This window comes from Alligator mississippiensis, chromosome 2, assembly GCF_030867095.1.
Source record: "Alligator mississippiensis isolate rAllMis1 chromosome 2, rAllMis1, whole genome shotgun sequence".
Taxonomy (NCBI): domain Eukaryota; kingdom Metazoa; phylum Chordata; order Crocodylia; family Alligatoridae; genus Alligator; species Alligator mississippiensis.
The window spans coordinates 69456596-69480503 of NC_081825.1; the positions used below are offsets into that span (position 1 = coordinate 69456596).

Consider the following 23908-nt stretch of genomic DNA (forward strand, 5'->3'; position numbering starts at 1 on the left):
TCTTAAGGAATCATACCAACGTTCCTAAAGTGAATGAGTGCTTATTGTTGGTGGTTTTCATGATGGAAAAGCAGAGCACTCTGGCCCATGTGATGTTTTGCAACTGCATTTGCAGCAAGAAGAGGCAGGCACAAGATGCAGGCACAATGCTCTTATATGGCAAACCTGCAGTCAGTCAAAGATACTGCTCTCTAGAATTCTCCTGTGATGACAGACATACTGGTCCTTCTTCTACCGCATAATCTCATGCCTAAGGTTTGGATGAAGGGAAGCTACTCAATTAAGATTCATTCCAGTTCATGGTACTGTGTCAGAATTGCCTGAGCCCATCTGTTATCTCTAATTGCATTCCACAGTGTGACTGGTTGTGACACCATCACTAAGTCCAGTGGTCATGCTAAGAAAACTGCTTGCAAAGTGTTCATTCAACATCTACATCTATTAGCAGGTCTAGGAAGTAGGCCTGATGTTGATAAGGATTTGTACAGTTGTGTAGAAAGGTTTGTTGCGCTGTTGTATCAGCCGTCAATATCTTTGATGACCTTTATGGACATTAGAGTGAAATTATTCCATCAAGGAAAAGCTCTGGATAAATATCCACCTATATACAGCTCCCTTGTGCACCATATATATAAAGCCAATTATCAAAGTCTTGTTTGGTGAGGTGCAATTGAACCTAATCCACCATTGTCATCACCTGACCAGTGTGGTTGGCAAGCTGAAAATGATGGTTATGTTCCTATCATAAACACGCTTGAACCATTACCAGCATGAATAGCAAGTTGCAAGTACAAGATGGAATGACAGGGACCAGTATGCTCATGCCAGCATGTTAATGTGCCATGCACTCCCAGCTGCAAGTGCTGTTTTAGACAGAATCTGTTTCTGAATCCATGTAGTTATTATACAGATTACAACATGCTATGAGACAGCATGTTGCAATCCATATTATAACTATAGAGATTCAGAAGCAGATTCAAATGATGAAAAGATCTGAAAAACTGCAATTACCCATTGTATTGATGTTATATATACTGTTATACTGTATTACCATTAGATTTGACTATTACATTTTCCTATTGCCTCAAGCCAAACATATGTCAGTGTGTTTTGTTGCCATTGAGTTATATATTTTGAGTATCTGACTTATCCATATTCTAAAAGAAAAGAAAATTTGTATGGTCTTATTCAATGTAACTCAAATAAGTAGGCTAGCCTGAGTTATAATGTTTTCACTACTGTAGACCTGATATGAAATTTGTAGTATAGAATTTGTAACGGTTTAGTATTAGGATATTGTTTACTAGGTTTTTTAATTACATTCAGTCAATACACACATACATGCTAATGTGTCAGCCATCTTGGAATTCAATCTAGCTACCACGACAGAAATGTTAATTGATCTCCTTGGTTCATACAATGTTGGTTTTGTCATTGGAATTAATTTTCTAACCCTAGTGGGGGCTGAAAAACTGACCCAAATGTGAATTCACAGTAGCCATCTTGGATTCCAATATGGCAGCTACACGCATTACTTGCCAAATTGGCAACATGACTTTTCTGACATGGGTAGACCACCTCTACCTGAAACACAATGTTGCCACTTGTGGCAATGAGTTGACTACAACAAGATCTAGACACTGTATTAGTTTCTAGTCAATTTATACCCTACTATTAAGGCTCCCACCCCAAGCAGGCCTCTGTTAGTCATAGTCAGTTTCAGATGTTCTGTCTGTGTCTGCCTCTCCCTAAGTCAGGTATTATTATTTTACACAAGTGGGGCTCTACTTTTTTGCCCAGTGGGCTAAATGGATGGTGCCTGATCTGTTCACAGACCAGATCTGACAAGTGGTCCTGATATGGCACCTAGAGTGGGTGTGACAGGGCCCAATCCCACCATGTGGAGGGCTTGGGGAGTGGTCTGGCCATGATCCAACCACACATGGGAAGGAGGCTTGGCTCAGCCTCACAGGAAGAAGGTGTGAATTCTTTCCCTAGCTGTGCAGAGGGAAGGTGTCACAGTCCAGCTCTAACCTGGCCAAGTGTGGGGAAGGGGCCACGGTCCCGCTCCAACCCACCATTCTGGCTTGGGAATTTTGTAGCAAAGGAGGGTGGCAGTATTACTTGTCACTGCTCCCTCCCTGCCAAATTTCCCAATCTGGGGGAAACCAGATAGGCTGGAAGCTATGGCTCAACTGGCCACATGTGATCTGTAGGCCAGAGGTTGAGCATCCCTGGTTTTACACCATTTCAAGTCCCTTCAAGCATGGGTGACTGGTGCCTCCTGAGACTGCGGGGGGGGGCAATTTGTGGGCAGCAGCATCGGTGGTGGCGACAAGCAGCAACCGCCTGCAGAAGCTGGTGGTGGCAGCATCGGTGGGGTGACGAGCGGCAACTGCCTACAGAAGCCAGCGGCAGCAGCATAGCGAGTGACAAGCACCCATAGAAGCCAGTGGCAGCGTCAGCAGTGGGTGGCAAGTGGCAACTGCCTGCAGATGCCAGTAGCGGCAGCCACCAATCTCAGGAGGGGCATGTGCTCCCCGCCCCCAATGTCTCCCCCTACCAGTCTCCTGTGCCTTTAAGTCTATCTAGTCCAATGGATCTCAACCTTTTGAGTCAAGACACCCTTCTATGGGCTCATGGCAACATTTAATAGGCTCAAGGCATCCCTCAGAAAATGCCAACCCTTAGTTTCCTTTCATTTTTTTTTTTTAACAACAGAAAAATAATAACACAATTCTTCTGTTGCAAAGACTTCCAACCACACCAGGGCAGAATGTTTTTGACACTATGGATTCCTCTTTGAAATCTCTGGGTTTATCTAGTGAATCATGTTTGCAGTTGTGGAAGTATAACATTGTATGGCACCCCATGGCACCACTTGAAAGGATTTGAAGGCACTATGCCATCCTGGTTCAGAATTACTGATCTAGTCTGTTTGGCTGTTCCCTGTAGGAGGATGAAACTGCAGAAGGCTTGTAACAGCACTGATTTTGTATTGGAAATTTGCACTAATTACCTCCTGTTCTTTTTTAATTCCTGCAGCAAACCATTGTACCATTTAGGCAGAAAATAATCAACAAGCCAATAAAGCTGCACATAATATTTATAAAGTCAGTACAATAATCTCTGAATATTCCATGGCTCCATTATGTCCATATCTTTACATCATAGTTGTTGCATGCTTTAGGATTTCAAAGCAGCTGTCACAACATGTATTTAGAGTTTTAAAAAGTCCCGTTTTAAAAAGTTTAAAGGAATTCTTGATGTAACTATTTGGCAATATACATTTTTCATTAATATTTACAAGTGAATATTATTTAAGGATATTCTCCTGAATACTCAAAAAAACCCCAATTCTGTACACACAATTGTGATCAGAAAAAAACATTCTGTTAGGTCATGTGAAGGCACCAATGATCATTAATTACTGAAAAAGTAATAATAAGCTGCATTGAATATAAATCATCATTTTAAAATGTAGCTGATTAATAAGAGAAGCTAAAGAAATCTATGAAATATCAGTGGCCAACCAAGTGAAAGATAAGAAGACATTTTTAACATGTAAAACTAAGAAAACACGCTGTCACATCTACAACTATTGCAGGATGCAGATAGTAAAACTATAATTAGTGAGACAAACTGAACTAGAATAATGTATGCATTCCATGTGATGCTGTGTGTGGAACAGAAAGTTTAGCATCCATAACAAAGAGGGATGCAATACAGTAAAGGTTTATAGTAAATATTTGTTAATCAGTAGGACAGATTGTTTGCCTTCAAGAATTTTGGTGAATGAGTGCATAACCAAGCTGTTACAAGGTAAAAGAGACCAGGGGTCCCTTTACAGTAGGGCACGTGTTCCTTGCAAGTGCCTGTGGATGCACTTGTATTCTGCAGTAACTGAAAGCTAATCCAAAGTAATGTATTCCTTTTGCACCGAAGTGTACACTATTGCAACAAGGATAGAGCATGAACAAAGGCAGTTTGTGGACAGCTCATTATGGATCCTAAATCTCCACTGAACTGTCCTGCTTATATGCTATTCCTTTAAAACAGTACTTTACAACCTGTAGTTCATGGGATCCAGCCCACAAAGTGCTTGGATCTAGCCCATGGCTGAACTGGGGAGTGCTGATACACAACTGAGCCTGGTGCACCCTCTTGTCTGCCCCATGCCGTGCAGCCAATTCCCCCCTACAGCATCTGTCCCCTCATCCACTACAGCAATCAGTACACACCATCACTGCCAAATTTGCTTCTTGCCACTGCTGTTGGGGACAGAAATCAGTGGTGCATAGTGCACGTGGAGGCAGAAGTGATTGAACAATGGAGGCAGTCAAAGGCAGCCTGGCTGCCATAGAGTGGGTGCTACAGAGGGGCCAGAGGTCCATGCTGATGAGGTGATAAGCAGCCTGGTCATACACAGCAGCCCATCACTCAAAAATATTGCCAATCCCTGTCTCAAAAGATCTGACTGAATAGGTCTCTTGTTTTTAAACAACTATTGGAAATGGGGAAATTGCACAGAGTTCAAAAACTACCAACAGAGTGCTAATTACAGACCCAGTTACAGGCCCTAAGGAGTTAGAAGCTAAAAAAAAACGTATTTACTGGATGCATCTACATGTTCATTAATGCGCAGTAGTTACTGTGTATTTAGTTTATTACTTGCTTAATGAAGTACTAACAAAATGAACAGTAACTAGTTACTACGCAGTAGCACCTGCACATGGTTTTTTGTGATGGTTACTGCGCAGCAGCCTAATAACACTGCACAGTAGCTTATTAGCATGTTTTTTTACCAGCATGTTATTGCTCAGTGTTATTAAGCTACTACACGGTGTCTCATGTAGACATGCCCACTGAAAATGTACTTAATGCCAGTACACACTTAATGCTTAATGGAAGACAAAACTTGCTAACATGTATCATCTTCTGATAAGACTGCAGTCCTTGTTACAGTCTACAGGGATTTCCCCATTGCTTTTTATGTGACATTTTACATGAGATTCTGTATATACACTACATGGTATTAAGAAGGCACATAATAGACAGATTAAAAATGAATTCACTTCCAGATCTATACTGCATCTGGAAGACTGACCATTTCAAAATGGTTTCTATGAAAAATGTAAGGAGCCAAAATACTAGGTATTAAGACAGTATCATGTTCAACTGCCAGTGCACTGACACCTTGACATTTGAATGGGGCAGAATGATTATATTCTGAGCGTGATTTTGAATATCACATTAGAAAAGAAATAGAGGTTCTGAAATATTTTTCATATATTTAAAGTCTATAAAATCCTTTTTGTGTCTAGGCATTTGATCAAAGAAGTGAGAGAAGTGAGATAAGGATGCCGTTAGTATACATTTGGGAATCTAAGCTCTTGAAACTTTTTTCTCATGATATGTAAGCTGTTCTCCTCTTCAACTGAATCCAGATGCCATTAGTTGGACGAAGAATCAGTTCTGCCACCAAGCCAAGCTCTTCTCTCTTTTGATTTGCTTCTACCCAAAATCGGCGTAAAAGGGTTGCGATGACAGTTTTCTCTTCCATCAGTGCAAAACGCTGGCCTACAGGGTAAATTCAAAGAAAAACAGCTGGAGTACAGTATTAACAGTCCCTACAACTGCACTTCAGCAGTTTTCTCAAAAAGGGGATGATTGGACCTCAGGTACTGTGGTTGGAGTGTTACCTCTTGTATGTCTCCTGGACTATCATGGGTGTGGCAAGGGTCTTTCTGGCCCCTAGCAGATATTAAAATAACGGCACGATACTGATCTGAGGAATTTTAAGCCCCATCACAAAAATTACAGATTCTGTTATGCCAGACACGCGTAGCAGGACACATGATGTTTAGGATGGAACATAAAATTCCACAGATCCCATCCCCTTGGTCAAGGCCAAACTGGGACCTGGAGCTATCCCCTACTTGATCCAGGGACTAGGCAGAGGGTGGCTGCATCTCAGACCTCAGCACTATCCCACACCTGATCACAGGTTTCAGGTGTGAGGGCTGTATCCTATGCCTCGTCCTGATGATCAGATCATTGGCACAGGGTATGCAGCAGCCCTGGGTCTGGCCATGTTCAATTCAAGGCATAATACAAACCAGCCACAAAGAAATTACACATTAAAAATGGTTCACCATTGTATCATACCATAAATCAGCTGAAAATGTAGCACGTTACAACTTATGGTGCCATTTACACATTAACCACATCATAAATGCTATGTCTTCCAAAGCCCATAGTGATATCTTTAATTAGACTAACTGCAGGCCCTCAGGAAGGGTAGCACATGGTTGAAATCTTGTCAAACCCTCTCTTCCAACAATGGAGTTGGTCCAATAAAAATTATCACAAAAACCTTGGCGTCAAGAAAAAAAAAATCAGGTGTCAAGATCAGAAATAAGTATGGACCAAAATTTTGAGATACTACTGAAAATGGAATTTGGCTTTTGTCCGAGTTTGCTTCCCTTACAGGGTTAACTTTATAATAAGTCTGGCTCTCCAGCATGATTGTCTGGCCGCAGCCTCAAATCAGCCTGGTCAACATGGTGCTCTTCCCAGCCTACCATCCTACAACTGATTGCCCAGACTGATCCAGGATGGCCTGAAGCCTCCAGAAGGCCATAACCCTCCAGTCACTCCATCACCTGAGTGGCTTGCTGACCCTTCACTTCCCCTTCCTGCATAGGAATAGGAAGTGTCTGGGCAACAGGGCTCAGCTTGATCCTAAACTGCTTTGCTGTTTTCTCTGGCTTGTGCTCTGACTGCTGTCTGTCCCCTGCTCTCCTGAAGTCCTGACTCAACTTGTTCCTAGACCCTGCTCTCAGACTGATTTTCTGGCTTCCTGGCCTAGCTTGGGCCTTAAAATTCTGCTCACTCCTCCTGACCCCGGTAGATACCTTGATCACCAAGTGGCCCAGACCTGGCTACCTATGATCTGGCATGACAAAGATGAGCTTAAAGATGCCAACTGCACACAGCAGGAGGTTCTGAGAACACCTCCAGAAGTGTACAATGACCCACAATCATCTATTTCTAAACTTTCACCAGTGTTAGGTACTTCAGAGAAACAGCGGAAGACATAATCTTTACACCTTAAGAGCTGGCTAGCTTTGGGAATTCAGTGAACACTCCAGTAATGACTACAGACCAATGAGGGGATGAAGGAGCCCTTAAATTTCCCCTTTACAAGCACTCATGATTTGTATATATGTCACAAGGGAAGAGATTGCCTCAAAATATTCCCCAGTAGGCATCTAGCTGACTTGAAGGTGATTGTGGTCTTGAGGGAACCATGTCTAGCCTCCCTAAGCCACAAGAGGAGTGAGCATGATGCAAAGTGCCAGTGAAACAAATACCAAGAAAAAGGAAACAAGGGTACTGTGGACTCTGAGAAACCCTATGAGAGGAAAGAGAACATTGTGAATATATCACAAATCTAATATGTAAGATACTAATGAGAAGTGCTGTGCTGCAGTTATCAAGCACTTGAGAGCTTCAGTCTCTATTACAATCCTAAAAAACTCTGATATGGGTACTGCAGGAAAGGGAGCACCACCTACACAGCCCTGTATATGGGTGTATTACACTTCAGCTTTATTCTGAACTACCCACCAATGCAGTTTCTAGGTCCAGCAGAGAAGGGCACATATGCATAGGGGTGTCTTCCAATACAGTTCTCAGGGAAGAATCGCTCAGGCCTGAATTCCTCAGGCTCTGGGAAAACGTCTTGTTCTCTGTGCAGTGCATAAGGAGAAACGATTATATCCACACCCTTTGGTACCTTATATCCATCTGCAAGGAAAAGGAACCACACTTGAGTCAAGTAAGTAGCTTTCAGGGAATAGATATAGGGTCCCCAAAATAGCTGATTACTTATGCAATGTATTAATCGAGGAGACGTTTATATTAACTAAAATAAAGAATACAAGCCCATAGCTAAAAACAACATACTAATCCAGGAATCTTGACTCAAGGTCCGGGCAAAGAATGGCACTGAAGGGAAAAGACGAAGGGCTTCCTTAACAACACACTCAAGATACCGTAGTTTCTTCAAATCCTCCATTGTAACATGACGGTCAGAGTCACCTATAGAAAAATCACAATACTTTGAGAGACACAAATATTCTAACTGGACTAAGTGTACTCACCCTTAAAAGGACTCTCAGATACTTTTAACAGCAAAAACTAAGCCATAACTCAAGTGTTGTGATTCAGGGTGAATTTTTCACTAAATGTTCTCTTTTTGTTCATGCTATTCAGCTATTATTATTATTATTAATTTATTACTTGTACTGTTTTTAGATGCCATAATCATTCACCAGGACCACACTGTGATCTTCAGTATGCAAATATAGAACAAAGAAACTGTCTGTCTCAAGAATTTTATCATTTAGATTCTAACAGCTAAGCAATTTCTTACAATTCTCTTGGAACTAGAGGTGTACCGCTATAATCAACAGCATATCAGATTGCCACTGCTAAAAGGAAAATTAACATTATTGGTAATCGGCTATTTTTGGCCAGCATAGCCAAAAGTGTCACTGATAAATGCCACATGCAGGTGTGCAGCTGCAGCATGCATGCAGCGCCAATCGGTAAGTCTGTGGGGTGGAAGGAGTACTACGGGGGATGGGAGGGGTGGGGGTGTATATCAAGGGCCCCCCCACAGTGAGGGAGGGAGTGGGGCAGGCGCTGCCCAGCCAGGGCAGTGAATGTGACCCTTGGAGCAGGGTGGAGCTGTGGGATTCTTGTCTGGGGGGTATGGGTGGGTCAGAAGGGCGGCTCCCCACTGCTATGCCTTCCCCAGGGGTATGCATGGGGGGCATGTGCCCCCCCCCCCCAGATTTGTGTGCAGAGCAGAGGCAGGCTGCCTGCTGCAGGCTTGGGGCCAGGGGCTGGCTGGCCTGTTACCGGAGGGGGAGCTAGCTGGGGCTGTGCTCAGGGCAAGCAGAGATGGGGTGGGTGGGGGTGGCACTGGGAGTAGGGGCTATGGGATGGGCTATAGCCACCCCAAAATTCTGTACAACCACTCCTCCTAGCACCGCCACCACCTGCCCCAATCCTGCCCACTCCAAGCGCAGCCCCAGCCCAGCCCCCCTCCCCCCCCGGGAAGAGGCTGGCGCAGCTCCCAGCCCCCACACAAATGCAGGGGGCACAAACCCCCCCATGTCCCACCCAGGGCTGTGTGCAGTGGCAGGAAGCCCCCCGCCCTTCCCTCCCTTCCACACTGAGCTGCCCATGGATGTGTCCCACTCCTGGCCTCAGGGTCGCATTCACCATCCTGGCTGGGCAGCACCTGCCCCTGCCCCGCTCCCTCCTTCACCATGGGGGCCTCGAGCTGCTCCCCCCCACTCCCCTTCCCTCCCCACTACCACTTCTTCCCCACAGACTTACCAGCTGGATGCTGCTCTCCAAGCTGCCTGGCTGCATTCCTGTAAATTGGCTATCAGATCAGTATTGGCCGATATGGCTGGTTGGTTGTTAGTATCGGCCAAAATAATCTTTATTGTTGCACCCCTACTTGGGACCCAATCCAATTGCCTTTGTTTTTATATTCATAGGACATTTTTAGCAAAGCCAATGGCAGAAGAAGTGGGTTTTTATTCCTTTGTACACAGCAAAGGGACGTGTGTACCACATACAACTATACCAATATCCAATAGAGGGTAGACATTTACCAAACACTTCATCCAATTCCATATCCACTTTCTTCTGGGCTTCTGGATAACATCCCAGTAAGTACATGACCCAGCTCATAGCAGCAGCTGTTGTATCATGCCCCTAAAAAGTACATATTTACATATATACTAAGATTTACATCGTCATTATGCATATAAACAAATATTTATACATGCAAGGCTTATGGGAGATGGCTAGGGCTCTACACAAATTGAGGAGATAGGCGGCTGATTTTGGAGGCAGACTGCAGAGACAGCTACCATTTTTGCAGTCTTATCACAGTGGGGTCCCTCCCACACCTCTGATTGGCTGCGGGGCCCTGGTGGCCCTGCCCATCACCACTGATTGGCTGAGACAGCTGTCTGTCATGCAGCCCCACCTCTCACTGATTGGTGAAGGGGGACAGACCCCTCAGCAGGGAGGGGTTGAGGTGGCAGCCATCTTGCCTGCTCCCCTTCATGTCGGCAGCTCCCTTCCCCCCCAGTGGGCTGTGCAGCTGGGCCACAATGACTGTAAGGACTGCTGGGATCCCAGCTGATCTCTCACACATCACCCAATTTCACGATGTCTGTGAAACTGGTTTAAGCAGGTCCCTAGAGATGACAGTGGCAAAGCCCAACTACAAAAATTTAAAAGTAATAAAAATATGAGTCCATTCCACAAAATACCAAATATCCAAGATACAACAGAGACAAGGATTGTTGTGGGTGATGTTTTATTGGACCATAAATGGCTGGGATAGACGTAGACAAGCTTTTGGGTACAGTAGTACCTAACAACCTGAGGAAAGGTACTGTGTTGTATGTGAGAAAATATTGTGGTATAACTGACATGACATACATGTCTTGACATATCTAAGAAAATTTAACAAGCAAGAAGCCATTTCCATACATCTGCCACTAAACCATTCTAATTTAGCCGAGTCAGCACTCTCTCTGCATTGATTTTTTTTTTTTTCAGGAAGATGTTTTCTATTGAACTGTTATCTTGTCTTAGAGATGAGGTGGTTGCCTGACTGCCTCTCTCTGGAGATGAAAAAGTATCTAAGATTGTAGAACATAAGAACCGTAATTTACTGGGATAGACTGTAGGTCCGTCTTGCCCAGCACCCTGTGTGTCACAGTGGCAGAGAACAGATGCTGAAAGGGAGAGCGAACAGGATATGACCAGGGGTTTTTGCACTGTTCCTCACCCACTTGCAGCCTCTAGCATTTAAGGTCTAGGAACCACTGTTTCAGAGGCTGTGCCCCTAACTCCCATGCTCAATAGCTACTGAATCATCTTCCTCCAAGAGTATGTCCAATCCCTTCGGAACCTGGTTAAACTCACAGCTTCCACAACCATCTTGTGGCAATGAGTCCCACACTTTAATAATATGCTGTGTGAAAAAGAACTTCCTTTTATTAGTTTTAAACTTGTTACCTACTAGTTTCATTTTATCATTTCTAGTTCTTTTATTGTGAGAGATAGTAAATAATAAATCCCTATTTACTTTCTCTTCATTATGTAGTAGTTTGTAAACCCTTATGTACCACCTCAAGTGTCTCTCTTCTAAACTGAATAGGCTTAGCCTCTTTAGTCTCTCCTTGAATGGAAGCCGCTCATACCACTAATCATCCTTGCTGCCCTTCTCTGTACCGTCTCCCCAATCTCTTCCTGGTGTGGTAACAGCTTCAGTTATTTTTGCCCAGGTGCATCTCTTTACACTTATCTACATTGAATTTCATGTGCCATCTAGTTACCCATTTGCTCACTAGTGCCAGTTCCTTCTGTAGTTCTTCACACCCTGCCTTGGTCTTTACCGCTTTGAATAGTTTAGTGTCATCCGTAAATTTGGCTACCTTACTACTCATCCCCTTTTCCAGATTGTTTATGTATATATTAAACAATCCCGGTCCCAGTCCAGATCCTGCCGTTTACTTCTATCCAAAAAATGACCTTTTATGCTCACTCTATTTTCTATCTTTAAGTCAATTTCTAACCCAAGAATCAATCTTCCCTGTAATCCTATGACTACCTAACTTCCTTAAGAGCTTCTGATGAGGAGCCTTGTCAAAGGCTTTTTGGAAGTTTAGATATACTATGCCAACTGGATCACCCCTATCCACCTGCATATTGATACCTTCAACAAACTCCAGTAGCTTGGTGATATATGATTTCCTTTGAGAAAACCACGTTGATTCTTCCTCAGGAAGGCATGTTCAGCCATGTGCTGAACAATTCTGTGTGTTTTATTATTATTTCTACCAGTTTTCCAGAAACAGAAGTTAGACTCACCAGCCAGTATCTGGGGATCTCTCTACAGCCTTTTAAAAATATGGGTGGAAGTAATACTGACAGTCTTCTGGTTCTCTATTACCAAGACTGTTTTAATGATAGTTTCCATACTACGGTTAGTAGCTCAACAATTTCTGATCTGAGCTCCTTCAGAACCCTAGGGTGCATGCCACCAGGTTCTGGTGATGTTCACTGTTTAGTTTACCAATTTTATCTATGACATCATCTATTGACACCTCAATTTGGGTCAATTCTATTGATTTGTCCCTAGAGAGGAGTGGATCTGGTGAGGGAATCTCCTTAACATCTTTCGCCAAGAAGGCAGATGCAAAGAATGTATCTAGTTTCTTGGCAATGGCCCTGTCATCTTTCAGTGTCCCTTTTACACCCTGATCATTCAATGACTCCCAGGGCAGCCTTCAGTTTATAATGCACTTAAAGCAGTTTTTATTATTAGCGTTTATGTCTCGAGCAATTTTCTCCTCAGATTCATCCTTGGCTTGTCTTATTATGGTTTTATGTTAGATTTTCCAGAGTTTGTGCTCTTTTTTATTTTCCTCATTAGGGTTTGTCTTCCATCTTCTGAAAGAAGCCTTTTTTCTGTTTATTGCTTCTGCAACTCTGCCACTAAACCATGCTGGCTTTCCTTTGCCTCTGCTTTCTTTTTATTTGTGGTATGCATTTGCTCTGTGCCTCCAATATGGTGTTCTTAAGCAGTTCCCATGCTGCCTGCAAGTTCTTCTCCTCCTTATGGCCCCTTTTAACTTCTGCCTAACTAGCTTCTTCATTTTGGTGTAGTCTCCCTTTTTAAAGTTAAAAGCTACTGTGGTAGGTTTTCTTTTAGTCTTCCCTCCTACCTGGATGTCAAACCCAATTGTATTGTGGTCACTATTGCAGACCAGCTCAGTAACACTTACCCTTTGCACTAAATCCTATGTACTACTCAGGACTAAGTCAAGAATGGCCTTTGCTTGCGTAGATTCTAAGACTAATTACTCCAGAAAGCAATTTTTATAATGTCGAGAAATTTGATCTCTGCATCCTGGCCTGAGGTTATACTGACTCGGTCTATTTGTGGCTAAATTGTGGCTAATTAAAGTCACTTATTACTACTGTGGTTTCTGCTTTTGTAGCCTCTCTCAATTCTCTTAGCATTTCTAGGTCACTGCTGCCATCTGGCCTGGGGGTCACCAGACATACTTTTTTCTACTGAAACACAGAATTTCTATCCACAGAGATTCTATGGTACCTGTCTTACCAATTGAAAAATCTATCCTATTTGATTCAATGCAGTCTATCAGGTAGAGTGCCCCTCTCCCACCAGTAGGACCGATCCTAGCATTCCTGTATAGTTTGCATCCTGGTATTACAGCATGCCATTGATTTTCCTCATTCCACCAAGCTACTGAGATACTTATTATGTCAATATTGTAATTTACCACTAAAATTCAAGTTCCCCCATTTTGCGTATTAGACTTCTGGCATTAGTATAAAAGCATATGTACCTTTTCTTGTTGCCTATTTGGCTACTTGTGTGTGACTTTTTGCTGTGAGGGTTCAGCCAGGATGTAGGAGGCTAGGTCTGCAGTAGGCCACTAGGAGCAACCTGGGGTTCAGCACTAACAGGGCACAGGTTACGGGAGCCAAGAGACATAGTCCGAGACATAAGCCAAGATCAGGAACCAGGAGCCAGAGAACCGGTGCTGAGTTCCAAGGAGGATCCAAGGTCAGGGTCAAGGAAGACAAGCAGAGGCAGGATGCTGGGGAAGTCAGAGACAGCAGGGCAAGTGTTGAGTGTGGAAGCAAAGGATGGCTAAGGCCTCAAGGGGGGAGAGAGAAATTCCTTAGATAAGAGGAAGATGACCATTAAACTGTCTTGAAAGACACAAGACAGATAGCCCCACGGCAGGAAAAGCTAGTTTAGGCAACCCTTTGTCTTGAATCTATAAAAGGTTAATTGCCCTGGATGTGAATTAGAGAGGCCACAGCAGAAATCTTCCTGTAAGGGTCTCTCTCCGATAGCTATCGAAATAAAGTTTCTACCTGACCTGATTCCAAATTCTACAGCGTGTTTTTTCCACGACAATTAAATGGTGCCGTGACTCGGATCCACAGCCAATGACGTGTTCAGAGGACTGTCAGCCGTTCCCCGCCGAACCCCGGTGCCACCAATAAAGGTAAGAGGCCTTTTAAATCTCTATTGGGGTGTCGGAAGAGGACTGCTCATAGGCTCCCTGCTCGCGTTGGGTAGCTGGATTCGAACCTTTGTTACAGGTCAGTGTAGAACCAAGACCGGTCATACTAATCTGGTAAATTCTGTCTGTCTCTGGAAAGCGCGCCTAACTGGTAGGGAGAATCTGTCTGTTGCACAAGCACTTGCATTCAGCACAACACTGGGCTTTAGGAAGTCTGAGTGCATGATGGGAATAAGATTGTGACCCTGATTGAATGGTGATTTGGAATTGGTCCAGGGCAAATTCTGAAACCACGTGCAACGCCCCGAGACGTACGCAAGCCCGGTTTGGGCGATGACCGGCGCAACTCGAATGCAAGGGTGCGTGGTGAAAGAATAGTCACTGGGAGCCAAGGTTGAGAGATAAAAATCAACCCTTCCCTCCTCCCCAGTGAACGTTTCACTGGTCCCTCACCCTCTTGTTTTGCTCTGTGTCTTGTGTTCCCCCCCTCTATTCATGAGCCGCTATAGATCCGCTGCCTGATGGTATGTAGCCTCGGTCATCAGACGGGCCTACAAGCAGGTTTCTGCGACTTTAGCGGACTCCTTTTGTTGTTCCCTCACCCTTATTCTACCGTGTAGATAAACGGTCTGTTTATGAGGCGTTGCCAAATCCAAAACTCACCTCGGCAGCATTGCGGGCTGAAGTTTGGATTGGCACAGACTTCCTCAATAAGCCATTCCCTCGTCTTGACTTTCCCTGTGTGATTGTGAAATGGGTACAGGACAGTCAAAGCAAGTGCCAGTCCCCTCTAAGGGAACTCCAGCATACTATATGTACACACACTATTCTCCCGAGACTTGCAAGTACCTGGATAAGTGGTACTGGTATACCAGGAATGATCCTTCCAAGTAGTTCCCTGAGGAAGGCACATTCAATCTAGATAAAATAGTGCACTTAAGAGGGACGTTAGAGTCCCGTGGATCCAAAACTCCTCAATGCCAGTGGAATGCATTTTTCGATTGGTATGAAGAGATGTCAGAAAGGCGCACTGAGTCTCAGACCAAGAGCCTGAAAGACTCACAGGAAAAATTTAAACAACAATTAAAGGAAACACGGGAGAAATTGGCCACTCCCCTAAATTCAAACTGCAGTCCATTATACCCAGTATTGAAAGGGGTACCCCCATTAACTGAACCTCCGGAAGACGTATTATACTTTTGTATCAATTCAGCCTTAGCTGAAAATCCGGCCGCATCTGAACCATAAAACAAACCAAGGCCATCAGCTCCCCCTCCAGGTTATTTTCCACCTTCCTCCATCTCAGAACCACTGCCACATCCCAGCACCTCAACGCCCTGGCAAGTCGTTGAGCACACTCAAACTTCAGTTCACCTGAAAAAGGTATTGGGCAAGAAGAACTACAAAACTCCGACGCCCACCACGCCTAAGACACCCTACAATCTCAAGAGCAGCATCCATAGTGGCCAGGAAGCCTTCCAGGCCCCACTCCGACAAATGCCAGGTGTAGGTCAAGAAGGGGGAATGATAGTAACTGTACATGCTCCCTGGAGCGCTACTGATCTGTTTAATTTAGCACAGAGATTCCCTAAGATTCGAGATGACCCTGTAAGATTCCAGGAAGAACTTCAAGTAGTAATTGACTGCTATAACCCCACATGGACTGATGTGAACCAACTTTTACGTGCTGCATTACCCCGTGAAACCTTACAACGTGTGTTAGAAAAGGCTAAATGGCCAGCACAGTATCCCGGCACTGGACCAGAGTTGGGGCTCAGTAGGGAAGACCTTTTAAAAGCTGTCCTTGAAGTTTGCCCCCAAAAGACTGATTGGACCAAAAATTAATGCTTGTAAACAGACAAAGGATGAAAACCCAGCTGACTTTCTGGAAAGACTTAAAAATTGTTTTGATTGCCATTCAGGCATGACTAATGCTGCTGAAAATGCCCGACAGGCTGTAGTGGCAGCTTTTGTTCAAGGACTCCAACCAAAAATTTCAGAAGGAATTCGAACTGTGCTTATAGGCTGGGAAGCCAAAACTTTAGAGGAGGTTTTGGCAGCTACGCAACATTTTTTCCATAAGGCAGAAAGACTTAAGGATAGCAATGAAACTACATTGATGGCCCTCCAGATTCAGCAACTTCAAGCCGGTAGGGGCGGACAACGAGGAAGGGGAAGAGGACTGGGAATGCCAAACAGAGGACGGGGTAAGGGCATAGGCCAGGCTATGAACCTCTCCAAGTATGGCACTCAATGTAATTATTGCAAACAGGAGGGTCATTGGAAGTCAGAGTGGCCAAATCGACCCAGATGTATACCTAAGTACCGAGCACCACAAGGGTCCCAAGAATATTTTTCTGACCGAGTTTTCACTGCACCAGCTGAACTTCAGAATATTCCTCCTTTCCCTACCCAAGCATAGAACAGCCTGGGGGATGTCATCATCGGCCCACTTATTTCACTCGACCAATATGGTCCTTTTCTTAATTGTTCTGTAAATGGCAGGATTATATCTTGCCTGGTAAACACAGGAGCTTCCCTCTCCACTTTAAAAGCCTCTGATTTCTCTAACATACCTCTTTCTGAAAAAATTGTTACTGCTGTTGGCATTAGCAGACACCCTATACCCCACCCTGTTTCCAAACCCCTTTCTGTCTCTATTGGTCCCATTTCTGAGAGACATGCCTTTTTGCTTAGCCCCTCTACCCCTGTAAATCTTTTGGGAAAGGATTTGTTGTGTAAACTGGGCTGTGTCATCTACTGTTCCCCAGATGGCATATACCTAGAAATGCCGGAACCAAGGGAGACCGAGTTTTTGGCTCTGTTACAAGAACAACTGGAGGATGATTTTGAAGCTGACACTTCCTCGTTGCAACAGGAACTGTTGGCTCAAGTCCCTTCACAACTTTGGTCTACTCACGCCAGTGAGGTGGGCCACATGCTCAGCGCAGAGCCTGTGCACATCACTCTCAATCCTGCCAAAACTCTCCCTTGTGTTCCGCAATACCCTATCTCTAAAGAAGCCGAGGAGGGCATTCGACCTGTCATTACTTCCCTCCTTGAACAAGGGATCATCATCTCGACCCATAGCCCATACAACACTCCTATCCTTCCTGTTAAAAAACCCGGTCGAGATACTTATTGCTTTGTACAAGATCTTCGTGCTGTCAATGCTACAGTCCTACCTACTTTCCCTGTTGTTCCCAATCCAGCCACTATACTATCCTGTATTCCTGCTACTGCTACTCACTTTACTGTAATAGATCTCTGTTCTGCCTTCTTTTCTATTCCTATTCACCCTGATAGTCAGTTTGTGTTTGCTTTCACTTACCAAGGTCTTCAGTACACCTGAACTTGACTTCCACAAGGGTATACTGAAAATCCCACCTTGTTTTCCCAGATCCTCAAAAAGGATTTAGATACTATAGAATTCAAGGGGGGCTCCACGCTAATCCAGTATGTGGACAATCTTATGCTAGCTTCACTTTCTCTGGAAGCATGTAAACAGGATTCCCTCACCCTACTCACTGCCCTGGCCTCTCAGGGACATAAGGCCTCCAAAGCCAAGCTGCAATTATGCCAACCCAGAGTTCATTATTTAGGGCATGATATTTCAGCAGGACAAAGACATCTGTCCAAATCCCGAATTAACGCCATTCCCCAAGTCCCTAAACCAACTACCCGGAAACAAATGAGAGGATTTTTAGGGATGGCTGGGTATTGCAGGCAATGGATTATGGGTTATGCCTCCATCGTCAAACCCCTACAGGCCCTTACCCTTGATTCTACTCCCGAACCACTACCGTGGGTTCCAGAAGCCGAACAAGCCTTTATTCAGACCAACCAAGCCCTCACCAGAGCACCCACTTTAGGACTTCCTGATTACAAGAAACCCTTTACCCTGTATTGCGATGAACGAGATGGCATTGCCCTAGGGGTGCTCACTCAGCTTCATGGTGACAAGCAATGCCCCATTGCCTATTATAGCTCTGCCTTAGACCCTGTTGCAGCAGGACTTCCACCCTGTCTCCGATCTGTAGCTGCTGCTGCCCTGCTTGTTGAAAAGGCTGATTCCTTGGTTCTTGGACACCCATTAACTGTTGCTGTTCCCCATGCTGTTATGGCCCTGCTCCTGAAAGGCAAAACACAACATATTTCTAACTCCCAACTTACCAAATATGAAAAACTTCTTCTTTCAGCTGCCAATGCAACTTTAACACGCTGCTCTATCCTGAATCCTGCTTCCCTACTTCCTACCCCATCAGACGGAGAACTTCATGATTGCTTAACTGTAACTACCCAGCTTTTGACTCCCCGTATCAATCTTAAAGATACACCACTAGAGAACCCAGATCTCCTACTATATGTAGATGGCTCCTGCCTTAGAAACTCCAAGGGACAGCTCACTGCTGGCTATGCAGTCTGTAATCAACACCAAGTTTTAGAAGCTTACCAGTTGCCTCATGCCCGCTCTGCTCAAGTGGCTCAACTGGTAGCCCTCACTCGAGCATGTACCTTGGCTAAGGGTCAATCTGCCACCATCTACACTGATTCCAGATATGCCTTCGGTGTCGTACATGACTTTGGTCAACTTTGGAAACAAAGAGGATTCCTTACTTCGGCTGGGACTCAGATTAGTAATGGTTCTTATGTCGATGCTCTTTTGCATGCTCTCCTATTGCCTTCTGCTATTGCTATTGTTAAATGTAAAGCCCATGAAATCCCTAATGATGATGTCACACGCGGAAATGCCCTAGCTGACCATGCAGCTAGGAATGCGGCCCTTTCTGGCCCTCAGGCTCCTAATGATATTTTTCTTTGCCTTTTAGCAGACCAGTCTCCATTGGCCAATCTCTCCGACTTGGCCCTACTCCAAGACCAGGCTCCAAAATTTGAGAAAGAAGACTGGCTGCACAAAGGATGTCAGTTGCATCCTGACACCTTGTGGTGCTCCCCGGATGGCTGCCTGGTAGCGCCCAAGGCTTTGCTACCTTACCTTGCTCGTCTGGCTCACTCGGTGGCCCATACGAGCAAAGGGGGGATGATTGCGACAGTACAACGTGATTGGTTTGCCCCAAATTTTCCCTCTATGGCACAGCAGTACTGTAGCACTTGTCCCATTTGTCTTGCCCATAACATCGGTCAGAAGGTTAAAACTAGACAAGCAGCACACCCCCCACCATGGGGACCTTTCGTAAATTTGCAAATGGACTTTGTTCAAATGCCAAAATGTTGTTCTTTTGAATATATTCTTGTCATTATTGATATGTACTCTGGTTGGGTAGAAGCTTATCCTTGTAAACATGCAGATTCCACCACTGTAGCAAAGAAACTTTTGAAAGAATTCATCCCCAGATTTGGCCTGCCACTCACACAAGACAGCGACCGAGGAACACACTTTACAGGGCAGATTGTTAGAAACACCCGTAAGGCCCTGAACATACACCAGCACCTGCACTGTGCCTACCATCCCCAATCCAGTGGCGCAGTAGAGCGAAAAAACTCTGACTTAAAAACATGCCTGTCTAAAATTTGTGCTGAAACTAACTTGAAATGGCCAGATGCATTGCCACTGGCACTCATGCACATTAGAAACACTGCCAACAGAAAACATGGACTGTCCCCGCATGAAATTCTCATGGCGCGTCCCATGAGAATGGCTACTACACCACCCCCATTTCCTCATCAGACTAATCTTCAGTTGGATGATGAAACTGTTTTAAATTACTGTAAGGCACTAATGAAATGTGTCAGATCTATTCATTCACAGGTTCAGGAAGCGCTGCCACCCGCTGCAGACGTCCCGTGCCATTCGCTTGAGCCTGGAAACTGGGTATATATCAAGGTTCATCAATGAAAAAACTCACTCCAACCCAGATGGAAGGGCCCCTTCCAGGTGCTCCTAACCACTAACACTGCTGTTCGTTGCCAAGGACACCAGACGTGGACTCACGCCTCACACTGTAAAAAGGTTTCACCTCCATTGGACCCCGAAGCAGCTGAATTCCAACCGGACAGAAAGACTCCACAAGCTAGTAGTGAGCTCAGCGCCTGCCAGCAGAAGTATTCAGGAACAGTGTTGAGCATAGCGCCCACTGACGAAGAGGATTTACCACTACAGAGTGAAGAAGATGTGCCCCCGCGACACCACTATGCCCTCCGGGAAAGGAAAAAGGCCTCCACCTAGTTCCTGGTTCCCGAGATGGGATTGGTTGGTCGTGACTTGGGTAATTCTTAGTTTGCTTGTTTGGATCATCCTACATGAATCTAAAGACTCAGTAACTGAAGAAAACATGATAAACAACTTAATATTGCAGAATAGATCAAGAAGGTCACTATTTCATCACCAAAATGTTTTCCTCTAATTATCTTACCAATTTGCAAAGGACTTAAATGTTTCTCAATGTTGGGTATGCAGTCATGCCCCTATTCATTCTACCGGGGGAATACCCATGATATCAACACCTTTAAACTCCACACGAATGTCGGCCCTTTACTATTCAGATTTTAAAGGAGATGAAACCTGGCAGGATATAAAATGTAACCGATTTGATTATATACGGTTAGCCTATGCCACCCTGGGAAAATTTTGTTGGACCTGTAACGGATCTGAATTTTCAGTAGGAATCAGTAAATGTGAGATAGAATTTAAGATAAATGGGGCGTGGTTCTCTAATGGTTCCTGGATATCTAATTATACTCCCAAACAAAGTGGATTTTCAGGTTATTATACACAATGGATGATGAGACCACGCTGTAATGATAGCCACAGGTTTCCTGCACTGGCTGGCCATTATTTCACATGTGGAGACAAGGCCTATAAACACCTTCCTTCTGGATGGGAAGGAACATGCTATGTCTCTGCAATATATCCTGCTATTGCTGTTAGATCTTACTTGACAAAAGGAAAGATTCGCAACATGCAGGAAATTATAGAAACTCAGAGATTTTGGGGAATCATGTTTCCCAACTATGGCGCAGGCTTGGCCATGTCTGAAATAAAGAAAGTTGCAGCATCCCTAGAGAAGATAGCTAATGATACTGCTATTGGTCTTCACAAAATAAATAATGAAATGAAGGAAATAAGACAGATGACTTTACAAAACAGACTTGCTTTAGATTACATGTTAGCCAGCAAAGGAGGAGTCTGTGCTTTAACTGGTAAAGAATGCTGTACTTACATCCCTGATAGTTCCGAAAAAATAGAAGATTTGGCTGAACATATTCAAATGGAAGCAGCCAAATTACATGAGCCAGACGACTGGAATTTAAGTTCATGGTTTAGGTCCCTTTTTGGCTCCTTAGGATCCACCATTATTCATGGATTATTGATATTCTTTATTATTATCGTCCTGATATGTGTAATTTTCATGCTCATATGCTGTTGTCTAAACTACGTATCTAAGCAAACCCAGCCAGGGAATAGATTAATGTTCCTGCAAATATCTGAACAAAATCAGCAGAAGGAAAATGAAAGAAAACACACCACAGAAACTAAAATGATGGTACTAAAAAGATGTGAGCAGATTGAAAGAAGATATAGAAAGATGCAAGATGAAATAGAGAGACTCATGGGAATAGAAATAGAATAAGATGAGACTTGTAAGTCTCAAAGGGGGGAAATGTGGAAGCAAAGGATGGCTAAGGCCTCAAGGGGGGAAGAGAGAAATTCCTTAGATAAGAGGAAGATGACCATTAAACTGTCTTGAAAGACACAAGACAGATAGCCCCAAGGCGGGAAAAGCTAGTTTAGGCAACCCTTTGTCTTGAATCTATAAAAGGTTAATTGCCCTGGATGTGAATTAGAGAGGCCACAGCAGAAATCTTCCTGTAAGGGTCTCTCTCCGATAGCTATCGAAATAAAGTTTCTACCTGACCTGATTCCAAATTCTACAGCGTGTTTTTTCCACGACATGAGGTTCAAGGAAGATCCAAGATCAGGATCAGGGAAAGCCAAAGCTAAGTCAGAAGCCAGGAGAACCACAGAGAAGTGAATACAAAGCTTTCCAGAACAATCTGAGGTGATGGGAAGGCATGGCTGACACTGCACATGGCCACCAGGCAGCCTGGAGAGCAGCTCCCACAGGTATGGGCAGGGAGGGGGGCAGGGGGCAGGCCTGAGGCTTCCATGGAGGGGAGGGAACTAGCCAGGAGCAGGGGCAGGGGTTGGGGCAGGGGCTGGAGTTGCTGCCCAGCTGCAGGGTGGTGCATGGGGCTTGGGGCCCAGAGCCATATGCGCAGCCACAAGGCCCTGGCGGGGAGTGGGACAAGGACATGGGCAGCTCATCTGGGGGGTAGGGGAGAGGGTGCAGCCATCTCCCTGCTGCTGCACACACTCCTGGGGGACCCATGCCCCCCAGATCTGTAAGCGGGGAGGGGGCAGGGCAGGCTGCCTATTGTGGGCTCCAGCGAGGATAGGGGCAGAGAAGCTGCTCCCCACCACTTCACGCACTCCCGGGGGGCAGGGGGACCTGTGCCTCCCATATCTGTGTGTGGGGCATGGGCGCAGGCTGCTCGCTCCCGCCCTGCTGCTCTGCCCCGGGGCCTCCACAGACCAGCATGTGCCACCCGGCCCTGCAAAGAACAACCACACGCTGTCATCCCTCACTGTAGCCCCATGCACAGGGGATGCATCACCATGGCAGCACAGAGCTCACAGAGGCAAGCAGCCTTCCTGCATGGCCCCGCTGTTCTTTGCAGTGCTGGGTCACACACTGGGCTGCAGAGGCCCTGGGGGAGGGCAGCAGGGCAGGAGCCCAAGCCCACAATGGGCAGCCCGTGCCTATGCCCCACACATAGATCTGGGGGGGCATGGGTTCTCCTGGGAGTACACGCCATGGTGGGGAGCTGGCTCTCCCTGCCCGAGCCAGCAGCAGGCAGGGGTGAGAGGGTGCGGGGAGCCAGGCTCCACTTTGCTACAGCAGCCTCCACCTCCTGCCAGAGGCAGGGGGCTGCAGAGCCAGGTCCCTGGCCCCATAGCCTTGGCAGCTGTGGGCCCCCTCCAGCAGGGCTGAGGGAACAGGAGCTGTCAGTGGGGGGTGAGAAGCACCAACAGGGCTGGGGGGGCTGCAGGGGAAAGTGAGGGGCAGGAGCAGGGCCAGAGGGCTGTGGGGGCTGTGAGGGGAAGCGAGGGGCACAGCAGAGCCAGGGGGCTGGGGAAAGGGGGGCTTTCATTTTAATCATGGATTTTGGGGGTTTTGTCAGAGAATTTGTGATTTTTTATCAGGTAAAACCAGGATCCCTGGTGATGATTCACGTGCCTGGCCTAGCTGGGCTTGCCTAATCAGCGGCCCTGATATTTACTCTGTAAATCTTTGTTCATGCTCGTCTTCTCCACATTTCATCCGAGTACTCCCTCCCTGTTTCTTATCCCTGTTGTTTCTTATCCCAACCTTTTTAATGTTACATGCCAACAGTTTGGTGCCATTTTGGTTCAGATAAAGACCACCCCTCCTGTATAGGCTCCTTCTGTTCCAATAGGTCCCCAAGTTCCTAGTAAACCTAGACTCTTCCTCCCTATATCATCGCCTCAGCCATGCATTGAGACTTTGGAGCTCTGCCTTTCTGCCTGGCCCTGTATGTGGTACTAGAAGCATTTCTGGGAGTGGTACCATGGAAGCCCCAGACCTCAACCTCTTCCCTAGAAGCCTAAATTTAGCTTCCAGGACCTCTCTGCTGCATTCCCCCATGTTCTAGTTACCCACATGGACCACAACCACCAGCTCCCCCCCGGCCCC

At 45.4% G+C, this 23908-nt stretch overlaps 1 protein-coding gene across 1 annotated transcript in view; it reads right to left on the reverse strand.

Moving 5' to 3' along the window:
- Positions 1-3088: 3088 nt before the first annotated feature.
- Positions 3089-23908, reverse strand: part of LOC132243177 (cytochrome P450 4V2-like) — a 47706-nt gene continuing 26886 nt past the window's right edge. The window contains exons 8-11 of the mRNA XM_006274204.4: positions 9699-9801; positions 7972-8106; positions 7633-7812; positions 3089-5580 (exon numbers count right to left, since the gene is read on the reverse strand). Of these exons, the coding sequence (XP_006274266.1) occupies positions 5408-5580; positions 7633-7812; positions 7972-8106; positions 9699-9801 (591 nt within the window). The 3' untranslated portion in view covers positions 3089-5407. The remainder of the gene's footprint in view (positions 5581-7632; positions 7813-7971; positions 8107-9698; positions 9802-23908) is intronic.